Source organism: Rutilus rutilus, assembly GCF_951802725.1.
Source record: "Rutilus rutilus genome assembly, chromosome: 25".
NCBI classification, from domain to species: Eukaryota; Metazoa; Chordata; class Actinopteri; order Cypriniformes; family Leuciscidae; genus Rutilus; species Rutilus rutilus.
The window spans coordinates 26,130,683-26,144,576 of NC_140229.1; the positions used below are offsets into that span (position 1 = coordinate 26,130,683).

General features: G+C 40.3%; 2 protein-coding genes across 2 annotated transcripts in view; both read left to right on the forward strand.

The window, feature by feature from the left end:
• Positions 1-1,283: 1,283 nt before the first annotated feature.
• On the forward strand, positions 1,284-6,176 carry nfil3 (nuclear factor, interleukin 3 regulated). The gene is made up of 2 exons (XM_084400427.1): positions 1,284-1,454; positions 4,401-6,176. The coding sequence occupies exon 2, from the start codon at positions 4,524-4,526 to the stop codon at positions 5,901-5,903; it is 1,380 nt and encodes a 459-aa protein (XP_084256553.1). The 5' UTR covers positions 1,284-1,454; positions 4,401-4,523; the 3' UTR covers positions 5,904-6,176.
• Positions 6,177-7,433: 1,257 nt separating this feature from the next.
• The window catches only part of auh (AU RNA binding protein/enoyl-CoA hydratase), a 33,949-nt gene continuing 27,488 nt past the window's right edge, over positions 7,434-13,894 (forward strand). Inside the window, exons 1-4 of the mRNA XM_084400306.1 lie at positions 7,434-7,771; positions 8,107-8,174; positions 10,957-11,044; positions 11,773-11,859. Of these exons, the coding sequence (XP_084256432.1) occupies positions 7,552-7,771; positions 8,107-8,174; positions 10,957-11,044; positions 11,773-11,859 (463 nt within the window). The 5' untranslated portion in view covers positions 7,434-7,551. The remainder of the gene's footprint in view (positions 7,772-8,106; positions 8,175-10,956; positions 11,045-11,772; positions 11,860-13,894) is intronic.

A 13,894-nucleotide genomic window follows, 5' to 3' on the forward strand; every position in this document is an offset into this window, starting at 1 on the left:
ATTCTCAAACCTGTGTGTTTCCACTGGATGGCGCAGTCGCACACATCTTATTTAATGTAGGTCATCTCGGGCGCCACGTTGTGCAACTCCTTTAGTTTTAGGTTACGTAACATAACACATTCACACCTGTTATATCATATCGACCATTAGACAACCATAAATTATATAGAATGACATGCTATAATAAATATATCAAACTAGTTTTATTTGTTGGGAAAAAGCATACGATGGAAAGTGAGTTTTGTGATGTAAGTGGGAACTGGTTGAACTCTAGAGTGGCTGTGTCCTTTAAACGATGTAATAATGATGCATAACACCTTTATGTAAGTCTGTTTAAACGGTATCCATTCGACTGTGAACTTTTCTTTTAATACCACTAGTTGGCTTAATTTCTTTCAAACAGAAGAGGTGCTGATATTTCTCTTAACAACTGCATACACGTAATTAAAATTAGAATAATTGCTATATAACTAGGGATTGTTTATTTCTATATCAAGATTTAAAATGATAATAATACTAGTCATACTACTAGCAGTAATTATGATAATAATAACAGGCTAATGGTAAATGCGTTATAGACATGGTTTGATAATGTTTGGCACGCAGAGATTCATGTCTAGATAATCTAAATCTGGTTGCCGGTTAGAGAAAATGCTTTTAGAAAGTTTCATTGTGAGCACTTCATATAAGAGGAGACTTTTTAAAGGTGTTCCTCTTATGTAGCCCCGCCCCTTTTCTGTATTTCCACAGCATGAAGGTAAGATCTTACAGATTTATGAATGAACGCCTATAGTTGTAAAATCGAACCTGCTCTACTGGTATTTGATATGACATCCGCTTCAAACATTACAATGCTCATGCATGATAACTTTCGTTAACTCATAATAAGTAAATACACTCTTCGACGATGCCATAGAAAAATACAGTTACAACAAAAACGGAAGTTCTGAAGATGTGCACTAACCACATCAGATAATATTTCTTAACTGCTGCTAAACCCAATGTCCCCAAATTACAGAATGACTTCTGACTGCTTTATAATGAAAACATAGCATCCAGTACAGTGAGTTTTTTGATTGGTGAGAATAAAACCTTCTAGTTAAATGATGATTCTCCAGCGCATAAGGTTTATATCACAGTTCATATTGTTATATGGAGTCATTATTGCATATGTGCGCTAGAGGAGCGATTGATTGGCTGAAATCGGAAGATGCTGCGTTTGGATTGGTCGCTCGATGTGCCAGTCAAAGCACGCTGCCAATGCGCTTCAGTGGTGACCTACTAACACAGATCCATGAGGCAGCAATCACTCCGCCAGGAAAACGCGCAGGAGAAACACAACTATCATTTCCAGATGGGATTTTTATGACTGCTACTGAAGCTTTGAATGTTTTCATATAGGCCTACATTATTTATCCCGGACCTCCGTCTAACTGGACCCTTGCTTATTAGAGGTACTGCTTTCTTCTTTTACTGTGAGGCTTGAATGAACGGATAGGGCTCGTTTAGGGGTTTCAACCGGTAGCCGGTGTTTATGACTGTAACAGATGAATACAGTAAAGCAACTTTAACGTGGCTTATTTGCAATATGTGCGCCATACTTATTTTTCGCTCAACATCATATCAATGCAGACGAATTTTAGTGTTCAACGTTGTAATTACCCATGCATTTGTACCGCTCATAATCATTACTAGTATGGGCTATGATATTTCTGAGAGATTTGGAGACGGGATGGCACAAGTGACCCAGTATTCATGTGGGTGTATCAAGCTCTCAGGTCAGCACAGAAGACATTGACACGTTGTGCAAGTTCATTTAATACAGTTTAAACATTAAGATGTTACATAGAGATGATTGGTGGATTTAATATTTTGCACTCATACTGTCTGAAATTAAAATCGCTTTAATAGTAAATATTAATAATTCGTGCATAAATTAAATGTCGCTCCGCTTGTTCGCGTTTATTGTGTAATAGTGACTGATACTCTTACAGTCCTTGCATAATAACGGAAGCTGGGACATTTCTGACAAAAAAAAAAAAAAAAAAACACCGCAACGGCACGACATCACAATCGAGCTGTTGTTTAATGCTCAGAGACAACTGATATTTCTTGACAATCTGTACACATCTATATCTTTGAATCGCTAGGGTTAATGTTTCACGCGCACAGATTTGACTGTCCCGAGTGTGTCTGTCGGGATGGGGTGAATGTGCATTAAAGGCCTGTCAAATAACAGCACAACATGGGGTAACCTATGATGATGTGTGTTCCATATTAAACCCGGTTTAAGTGTCACTCCACGTCAGATAACTTTATTATAGCCCATCTCTTTATTATTCCATGAATCCCAAAACCAGAACACTCAGCCAAAATGTATTCTCGGTTTGACTTAGAGAAATAATTTGTTGCCATAAACCATTATAGTATAAGAATACAAGCCATTTTCCGTGTTTTGTGGAGTTGAGAGATGTTTCCGACCGCATTTTTCTGTATGAATGAATTAGTCTGTGATCAGCCACGTGTGTGTGTGTGTGTGTGTGTGTGTGTGTGATGCTCGCATTCCTTTGTTCCCTGCTCGATCTGCGCCTGTAGCCTACTGGAGCCTGAGTTCAGCCTGGCTCTAACTCTCTTATAGTGTTGTGATCGACCGCAGTGCTTGTTACCACGGAAAACTTTACAGTTTATGTCCACACAGCCCGCTTTAGATGATGTAACTCCAGCTGTTTGATCTGCACGGTAAAGGTCATTGTCAGATCCGGTCTTCAAATTCGTCTCCTGCAACGCTGTGAATATAATAATAAAATACCGGCCTCTATATGAACGTAGGCTACTACTTCGAAAGGGTTTCCGTATTTTAATTCAATCACAGCCACATTAAAAAAAGCCCTTTACGTTTGAAAGGGTGAGTTGCATTACTTTGAGCACGACCCGCCTCAAAATGATGACATAATGGGGCAGAGCATAATTTTAATAAGCACGTTTCGCCTTGCATAATATCAACATGTTGAAACTATTTTCCTGTGCTTTTTAAAATAGAAACACTGCACATTCTTACTTTTCTCATGTTTCAAAGAAGTCAACTTTGGTTAAGGGCTATTAACTAAAACTAAAACCATAAAAAAAAACTTTTGTCACTTGAAATGAAATGAAATAAATGAATGAAAAAAAAATGCAAAATGCAAAAAAATAAAAAAATAAAAAATACATAACCTTATTTGGCTGACATTGCCAAGGCAACATTTCTAATTTTCATTTAATAAAGTTGATGTAGCTTCCAACAAAACTAAAACTGAAATAATAATTTTTAGACGAATACAAAAGACAAAAACACAGCAAAATTACTAAAACTTTACCTAAAATTAAAATGAAAAAACTAATTGGTAAAAATATAATAGTATCTCAGTGATGCTTTTGTCAGTGACTTTAATTGTGTTATGTACTTGGGCGTCGCTAAAAATAACATTTCCTTATGATAATACTTCAGCAATCTTGTCCTGTCTGTTCTCTGTTTATGATCAGAACTAGAAATGCCAGACCACAAACGAATCTTCTCTTTTGATCTGATCACTGTCAAACGTGTTTGCAAATCATCTGAAACTGTTCGAGATTCATTCAGACAGTTCACTCACATTTGCAGCAATTTCTCACGCCATAAAGGATTATTTATAAAACAGAAAACAGAAAGAGTGCTGGATGAGGTGGATATTTACCTACAATCTATTATAGGGAACAAAACTGGCAAATGTTTTCATCCGATAAGCAGATCTTTATTCCTCGTGCAGATATCACTCTGTATTGCAGGTAAAGACAGTTTAGGTCCTGTTTACTCCGGGTATTAAGATGCGTCTGGTCGAGTGGACGACGCTAATACAGGTGTAAACAGGGTCTAAAATGCTTTGAGCTTGTCCACTTTTGACCACTTCCACAGGTAGTTGAAAACGCATTTGACCGGATTGCTTTCGTACTGTAAACACTCATGTGGTCGAATGTGTTCAAACATCCACTAAAGACCGTCCTCTCTCCGTCTACTGACCGTGAACATCATGGGAAACGCTCAGCCAGACGGGACTTACTGTTGGAGACCCAAGTTTAGTTTGAAGATGAAAAACACAGCAAGCACAGTGTTCTCTCAATCATTACTGATTTCTAACACACACTCACAGCGCTCAGCGTAATCTTACGCCTGACAGAGCAGAAACTAAAGCTGATGTTCTCCGTGTGTTTCTCCGTCGTCTCTGAGTGCGTTCATATGTAAATTGCTCGAGCTTTTTTTGTCCATTAGATCGAAAGATCTGTCTGCAGACACTTCTGTGATGAGGTGGGGTTCTTGATAAAAGGCTTGAAACCCTCCTGACCATATTAATGATGACGTGTATCTGTTTTTTTTATCTCCCCAGATCCATAAAAAAGATTCTCTGGAACTGACTTCACAAAGAGGAACACATGACTTCTATAGCACGTGGTCTACGATGAGATGTTTACTTAAAACCGGAGTCAACTAATGAGCTTACGCAGTCTTGATGATAACCCCGTGTAATATGCAAGCCATTAAAAAGGAGCCCTACGGTGGAGACGATGCCCTGGTGCTGGCAGTGGCTTTGCAAGGGACAGACCGGGACCTGATTAACCACAAGTTGTCCACAATGCCCTTTAAGACCAAGTCCAACACCTGTCGCAGAAAACGCGAGTTCATACCAGATGAGAAGAAAGACAACATGTACTGGGAGAGAAGGCGCAAGAACAACGAAGCAGCCAAGCGCTCGCGAGAAAAGCGCAGACTCAACGATATGGTTCTGGAGAACAAGCTCATGGCCCTTGGGGAAGAGAACGCATCGCTGAAATCCGAGCTTCTGTCTCTTAAACTCAGGTTTGGTCTAGTGAGCTCAGCAGCTTATGCTCAGGAGGTGCAGAACATCTCCAGCTCCACTGCTGCGCTCTACCAGGACTTTATCCCAGCCAGTGCCAGCAATGGTTCCTACCCGGGTGAACTGGAACCGGCACGCTTGACCAGCAGCTGCATATCAGTCATCAAGCACTCACCTCACAGCGCCTCGTCCGATAGATCCAACTCAAGCACGGTGACCCAAGGGAGCCCACTTATAAATATCTCCAGAACCCCTGACAGCATCAAACAGGAACCCCTGGAAGCCGGCAGATACGCCAAAGACAGGGCCAGTCCTTATGAACTGTACAGGAACTACCTTAGCAGCCCTTTCCCCGGGAGCTTCTCCCAGCCGTCTCCGTTCTTGCAAATCACCAGATCCTCCAGCAATTCGCCACGGACATCTGATGGCGATGACGGGCCCGTGAGCAAGTCCTCGGACGGAGAGGACGAACAGCAGGTCCCGAAGGGTCCCGTTCCACCCAGGGCGGATTCACAGAGTGTGATTGTGTCGACCCTTAAAGTGCCAGATGCCAGTGCCTCAGCTTTGCCCCACAAGTTGAGGATCAAAGCCCGGGCCATCCAGATCAAAGTGGAGGCTATCGACCCCGACTATGAATCATCTGGCAAGGCCTCCTTTCCCATCGACATGTCTGCAAGTGGATGCTACCAAATGAGTCAGTACACTACGCCTGAGTACATCCAGTCATCTCTTAGCCCGATGTCCTTCCAGGTGACCAACGTTCAGGACTGGAGTCACCAGCCGAAGGAGTGGCACAATGATCACCGGGAGGAACCGACCGGCTGCAAACACCGGCACTGTCCAGACTCTCCCAGACCTAACAAACTCATCGTCGACCTTGAAAACGACTCGTACGCCAACTCCGAATCTGAGAACTTGTACTTGAAACAGGGCATTGCCGATCTGTCGGCAGAAGTGGCCTCCTTGAAAAGACTGATTACAAAGGGGTCTGTAATCGAGTTCACAAAAAGCACTACCGAAATTGACTCGTTATGAAAAGGACGTTTCTGAAACGGGGTTCTCTCTATTTGCACAACGCCTGTTTTCCACTGTGTTCGCTACTGCACTGTGCGGTCGTTATGGTTTCAAAAAGCTGCACTTCATTGAGAAGAATGGTGTTTTGTGCACTTACTGTTGTAGTTTGGCGTGTCTTCTTGATGACTCCATTTGTAGCCCAAAAGCCAAAAATTGGGCTACTGTTAATGTTAACTTCTCGAAATGTATTGTACATTGTATGTTCTCTTTTGTTTACAATAAATGCAAGCACTGAAATACTTGTCTCTTTTCCCCTTTCTCGCTCACCTAGGAAAGTATACCAACTTTTACTATGGAATATTTAGTTTATTTGTGGTTATAACATTTATAAGCATCATGATTTATAACACACTGAACACCCTGTTATATACACATAAGTTATAATGTATTCTAGTTCCTATAATTATGATGTGTTGTAAGGCTCATATCTCGACATTAAGATCTACACAATATCTTACATCTTTTATAAGTCTTCTCGTAAACATCCAAAAGGCTTTATAAATTGGTCATAATATTTATAAGTGGTCTTTGACTGCTTTAAGTAAAGTAACATACGTTTTCTTTTAAACATCCATAATATATCATGAATGGATTATATGACACATTTACACTATTTATTGTAATATCAGCAGCACAACCATATTGCATTGTTTTCAGTGAACTTAAACTACTGTAGCTCACACCGAAATAAACATTAGCCTCACAGGAAACACTCAAATATGAGTAACTAATATTATGCAGATCTTAAACCATGTCAATATAACTATAATCCATCATAACCTAGGTGGATATAATGTTCATTGTGTAATAAATCATCACACTCTCAAAAGCAACAAGTATTGTATTACAACTGTTGTTACAAATATTCATGAGATGATACAACATATTCTAAAGCATATAGCATGCACTAATACCATTATAAATAATGCATTATCAATACAGGCTTCATAGTAAGTGTTACCTAAATGTTTTCAGCGTATGATATAATTTTGATTTTATAGAAATGGAAAATCGATGTCCTGTTTGATAATCAGGTTAGCGAACTAATGGGCTCAGACCATTTTCAGTATATAATCATCAGTAATGCTTATGTTTGTGGTTTTCAACTGGTTTTACATCAGGAAACCAAACTTATTTTGGACATCATTCTGAAACAACACATTGATTGGTTCTTCTAAAAGTAAACAAAATGTATTTAAAATGACATAACCCATTAATTTCCAGTGACTGCACAAATTATCAACAAAGATAGAATAGGTCATATTTGGGGGGGGGGGTCAGTCCGTGGCATCTAAAATATTGAAAACTTCTGCCATGATGAATCGTGATGTTGTTGTGTTAAGTCGCTTTGGATAAAAGCGTGTTAAATGAACAAATGTAAAAGGCAATAATGGTGCACAGGTCTTTATAAATGTACTATTTAAATTACATATAGGCCATATGATATATATATATTTTACCTAAAGAACTGTGCTGAAGTTCATGACGCCTGGGCATGGGCAAATCCAGCTTCTCTCTTCAGAGAAATCCCAGTCAGCAGTCACGTGACCTCGGAAACACGTGACGTCACTCGCACAGTTCAGAGTTGAAAGTGGAGGAAAGCTTCAGCATGGCGGCTTTAGTGAGGTGCAGAGTGCTGTTTCAGACTGTCCGATGTCAAACTAGCATTATCAACGGCGTGTGCAGGTCGGACAGTGTTTTGCAGACATTTCTAAGCGAGAGGGCGCATTGTGCGCGTCACGCGTTCAGCGGAGGTGTCCGACCGCACAGCTCCGGCGTTCAGTCTGGAGATGACCTGACCGTTAGACACCTGGACGGTGAAGACTCAGGTAGACAACCAGATACAGGCACTGATGATCACTGAGGATACGAGTCTAACCTCTGTCACTCAAAGCCCTTTCTCTCTGCACTGCCCCATAATTCAACGGTTTCAGTGCCTCTTACTGCAAGTGGCAATCATTTGTCCTTGACAAATGCCTGAGTTTAACATCTCATTAACTTTACCCCGACATAACATATTTTCATTTAAATGTTCTAAACTTTATTTTATATATATAGAGTTTCTTGTCACGTTCAGTTTTCATGTCACTTGTTATGATTTCCCCCCATAATGCTGTTCCTTTTCCTGCAGTTTTCTGAAGTCTGACTGTTCTTGTGTTTTTAGGGATTGTTGTTCTGGGGATTAATCGCCCTGAATCTAAAAACGCCATCAGCAAAAATCTTGTTATGATGGTGAGTATTTGTAAAATACTTGTCAGAATGTAATGGAATACAGCACTCGGGTTCGGGAAGTAAAAACTCCTTTCATTTTCTCCATTAGGAAATAGATTTTGAACAATAACTTATAAACCTTTATAGACAGTCTTACTGTGAGCTATGAGGTTGTTCATCAATAGTATTCGCTTCTGTTGAAGCTCTCAGCCCACATTATTTCAAACTTATTTTTTAAATAATCATGTTTAACAGTGAAATTCCTGGTGAAGATCAACATTACCTATGATGCTGTACAGACATTTCCACCAATCAGACAGTCATAAAAAGCAACGCTGCAAAATAGCTCTTTAGCTCCGCCCACTCCCACTAAGCACTGTGAATGAGGTAATCGAGCTGACCTCCCTACGCTCAGTCTCAATATACTGAAAGTTTTTGATATATATGCATATTTTGCAGTACGCTTAAAATATATTGTATATTTTATATATTTTGTATATACAAAAAATCTATATTTGTAACAGTAGTTTTATATTTATTCATCGTTTTTAGTTCGCAATGCTTCGTGGGATTATAGTTCTTTCCCTCACTAAAACCGTAAAAGTCAATGGCTGGTGACGTAAGAAAATTTACCGGCCATAAATATTTTTCACCAGTTATTAAAATCCCTATTAAAGTTACAAAAGTTATTCAGCCTAGAGCAGTGAGTGAATTTCTCTTTGTCATTTGTTGTTTGATTTACATTAAAAACACACAGACAGCAGGTATATTAGGCTGCTGTCACTTTAAGACCGAATGCACGAATCCATTATACTGTTACGCTGATACGTTTTCTTTCTCGGCTGTGCACGATCACTGCTTACGAGGATACTTGCCAATACGGGTGTTTTGACATAATTTTGATTGGACTGATGTTTGTTCAAACACAAGAAGATTTGAAAGAGAGCTCAATTCAGTTTTCGCTAGGATATATATGTATATATATTCTCATTATTTTTTAACACATATATAGTTATGCGGTGGCACAGAGTTACGCCGTTTTCACACTGCACGCATTAGCAGAGCATAAGCAGCGCAGGAGCAGTGTGTATGGTGAGCAGGAGCAGGACACGCGCGTTTTGCTTTCACATTGGCAGCGTTTGTCACGCGCGACTGAACCGCGGGTTGTGTACAGACAGAGTACTCTATAATGGATAAGTTGGCATTGCTTTATTTCGTTTTCAAATACATTTAAGAGAAAAGACTTGTCAAGAAGCTTATTTTATTAATAATTTCATTTATATAACTTTTGGTTCATCTTTGTTTTTATTGTTATGGCAACAAGTTTGTTTTTGGACATTTGTTTTCTTTTTAAATTGCTGTTGGTCATTTGATTGACTGTTTAAAACACAATAGATATCATCAATGCACTTTTTGGATAAAACTGCGGTGTATTTTGGCCATGATCAATGCATTGTCACTTTAATTCAGCAAAAGCGGCGCAGCAAAAATAGACTCGGCGCCGAAACGATCGCGGCACTCCTGCTCTGCTCTGCTACTCACTGCCGCGCCACCTCTGCGCGCGGTGTGAATGCTCTAAAGCCGGTTTAATCTGTTAACATGGGCGGCGAAAAAAATACGCACTGCACGCTCTGCTAACAGTGCAGTGTGAAACCGGCGTAAGAGTTAGGAGTGCAGTTCCTAAAAGCACATTACTGGCTTTGCAAACACTGTAGCACTTTTATTTTTTATTTGTTTACATGCCTGCCGGGTATTTTAAGTTGAGGTGCTATTTGTTTATATATTAGACTTTTTTTATATTTACTGTTGCACTTAAGTCCAAAAGTGAAGATTTTATTTATTACTTGATTGTTCAAGCTACCTCACAGAAGTGCTCTGTTTGTTAACAGAGTTGTTGAATGTTAAAATAAGGTGAATTAAATAAAAAATAAGGAACATCCTGGATCTGTTTTTTCGCTCTTCTTTATTCTTTTTTTTATGTATTAAGTATCGGATCGGGACTCGGTATCGGCAGATACTCAAAATCAAATGACTCGGACTCGAGGGCAAAAAAACCTGATCGGGACATCCCTAGTTTTCGCACTGTCTGGGATGTGGATTTTACCGACCAATGGCTGATTGACACTGTTTCATACTCACCAACACAGATTATTACTCGCATTTGGCGACTTGCCCTCACAGCTTCAATTATGCTTCGGTTTCATTCTTTCTGAGATGAGGCGTTTTAATATATTATTTGTTGATCATATCATTTAGATTTATTGTGAAATCACAATTTTAAGTAAACTTCACGAGTTTATAGCAGTGGCTGTTTATAATAAGCTCACATAAGTGAGCAGAGAAATCTAGACAAGTATCTTACTCTTACCTGACACTGATATTAAAATGGCCAAGCTTCACAGTTTCCGCGATTTGGCTCCATTTATTAATTTTATAATGTTCTCTTTTCGTCGGATATCATCCATATTGAGGTTAAATGAAAGCATGCTGAAGATTGGTGCGCAAACGGTGGGTCAAAAACACGTGAGGAGAAGCGTTCGATTTCTCAGAGGACCGTTGAGTTCGCCGAAAAACACAGACTTGGCCGATTCGGACGGGATTAAAATCACAAAGTGCGTCTGAAACATGAATCCCCCCAGCCCCAATGTTGAAACTGTACCAATTCCTAGAGCACTGGAGGCCCCGTTAGACTCCATACTGCAGTGCCCAAATGAGGCACAGATGTTCACAGCGTTTGATTGGATAACGAATAAGAGCTATGGCCTACATAATGTCCCCCTTTTTGTGATTTCTTTTTTGCTAGATGTCAGAAGCCGTAGAGTCACTGAAGAAGAACAACAAAGTGCGTACTGTAATTTTGTGCAGTATGGTGCCGGGAATATTCTGCGCAGGTATGTAGCCATTAAAGTGATTCATGCAAGTTGTATACAAATTGTCAGGATTTGATGTTGGTATGATATTATTATTGAATACACAGTCTTGGTTAGATAAACAGAAAATAGACACATCGGTAGAGAAAGCTATTACATTTTTGCTGAAAACAAACATTGCCTTCAGAATAATGTGAAATAGAGGATTGTACACTATTAAGATGTGGTCATACGGATGGGAATGAACAACACAAGAACATGCGAAGTCTTCTGCTGCGTGCAAAACTTAGAAAGACATTTCAACACATAAAAAAGCATGCAAATGTAAAATCAAACTTAAAATGGTTTACATGATTAGAAGAAATGTGACCACGTTTATTTATTAAAACAGTAAATTGGGTATAGTAAATAAATTTAGATTTCTTTTGTTGGTCTATAAATGTAAAGTTCAAGTGCGTTTCCATTGAGCTGTCTTGTCAGTGAGTCACCAGATCATCTCATTAACAATTGTTTCCAGTTGTTTATGACATGCTTTCATAAATCCATGTCATAAACTCATAACTCAAACTCACAAAACTTCTCCTTGTAATCAAATTCTCTTTAAATTTGATAAGGCAAAAGTGCATTTTAATACACACAAAAATACTTGTGTGGTTGCATTTCCATTACTTTTTGCACTAGAAAAAATGGGATTTACAGTGTCTTACACAATAACACAAATTTGCATTAACACACGTTTGTCTGAACAGGTGCAGATTTAAAAGAAAGAGCAAAGATGCACCAGAGTGAAGTAGGACCTTTTGTTACAAAAGCAAGGACACTTATAACAGAGCTTGGTGAGTTAAACTGCTGAAAACATTAATACCAAACTTGAGAATGTTTGCTGTGTAGAGAAATATTGATGCCTCAGAATTATTTTATTTGAATTATTCAAAGTTATCACATTGAGAGATTTCCATACGCAGTCACATTTTGGGTCATTGTGTAATTGTAAAATGTACAGTAAGTACCAATAGCCGAGATGAATAGTGTTTGGAAGAATTCGATTAAATGAACAAATTGTCATCCAATCAGCATTAAGGGGCGTGTCCATGCATGATGGGGGAGGAGAGAGAGTGAGCCAGTCAGCAGTAAGGGGTGTGTCCACTCATGATGGGGAGGAGAGAGAGTCAGCCAGTCAGCATTAGGGGGTGTGTCCGCTCATGATCAGGGAGGAGAGTCAGCCAATCAGCATTAAGGGGCGTGTCCATGCATGATGGGGGAGGAGAGAGAGTGAGCCAGTCAGCAGTAAGGGGTGTGTCCACTCATGATGGGGAGGAGAGAGAGTCAGCCAGTCAGCATTAGGGGGTGTGTCCGCTCATGATCGGGGAGGAGAGTCAGCCAATCAGCATTAAGGGGCGTGTCCATGCATGATGGGGGAGGAGAGAGAGTGAGCCAATCAGCAGTAAGGGGCGTTTCCAATTATGATGGGGAGCGAGTAAGCCAATCAGCAGTAGGGGGCGTGTCCACTCATGAAGGGGGAGGAGAGAGTGAGCTAATCAGCATTAGGGGGTGTGTCCACTCATGATGGGGGAGGAGAGAGAGTGAGCCAATCAGCATTAAGAGGCATGTCCACTCGTGAAGGGGGAGGAGAGAGAGTGAGCCAATCAGCAGTAAGGGGCGTTTAGGTGTGTTTGACATCGGCTGCGGCTGGATGTAACCGATCGGCGAGAGTAGCCGCATGCAGGCGGGGAGGAGCTGCAAACGGAGACGTGAAGTCGGACACTTTCTGGTTCCCGTAGTGACCGCTCACGTGGTGTTTGCATACTTTGCCACAGCTGAAGTGAAATAAATGCAATATTTGCCAAATAATACACAGATGTTTCAGAGACATTTTCATTCAATACTTTATGTACTGCTTCATACAGCGTCTGTTTGAACAAGAATAAAGTTCAACATGAGCTACTATCAATGAAGTGGAGTCTACGTTTTTTAATCAGTTTTAATTTGATAAACATGACACAATATAACATCGTAACTACATGAAAAGTGTGTTTACTGTTATAAAAAAACTGATTTGTGAGCGTTAGAGGAACTAAAGGAGTTTGAATAAACACGAAACACACGTGATCGTTGTCATGCGGTGAATCCGGCCAATCGTGGAACAGCTGTGTCGTCATCAGCCCTCATGCAGCCGCTCTTGAGAAGCTGCGCTGGCTGAGTTCTCCGGCTACTCTCGAATTGCTCTCGCGGTACTTTGATGGCATACGTCACAGTCACGTGGTGTCGGCGCTGTATCAAGTCGGACAAAATTTCTAACCGGCATGCACTGCTTCAAGTCAGCCGCCGATCGGTCTGCGCAGAGCTGCATGAAGTCGAACAAGCCTAATAGCAGAACGACTATAGAAAGAGAGGGATGGCAGAGAAAATACAAAAGAGGAAAAGGTCAGGGGAATATAACTTTAAAAAGAAGGGTTACGATCAGGCAAGACCTGCGTTAATATCGGATAAGCTTTCCAGCTCATCGGGAATGCCTGAAAACGTGAATGTGAATATCGGGAATGCCTGAAAACGGACGCCAATGTTACTTTATTGCTTCTTTATACGCGAGTAACATTGGTTTTGCTGTGTTTTACAGAGCTTAGTTATGCTGTTTTTTGCTTGTATATTCACCTTATTTTCGAACGCGGAAGTAAATATGGGTCCAGTTTCCGGTTTTTGTGCGGCACTTCCGTTTCCTCGCTTCTCTGGGCTAACTAACGATATCGATTGCGAAGGATTATGCAGAGTTGACAGAAAAATGTTACACATGCCGTAGCAGATGAATACAACAAAGAACTAAAGCCCCGCCTCACCCAGGTCGGGTTCTGGACCTGGTTGAAAACACTCATG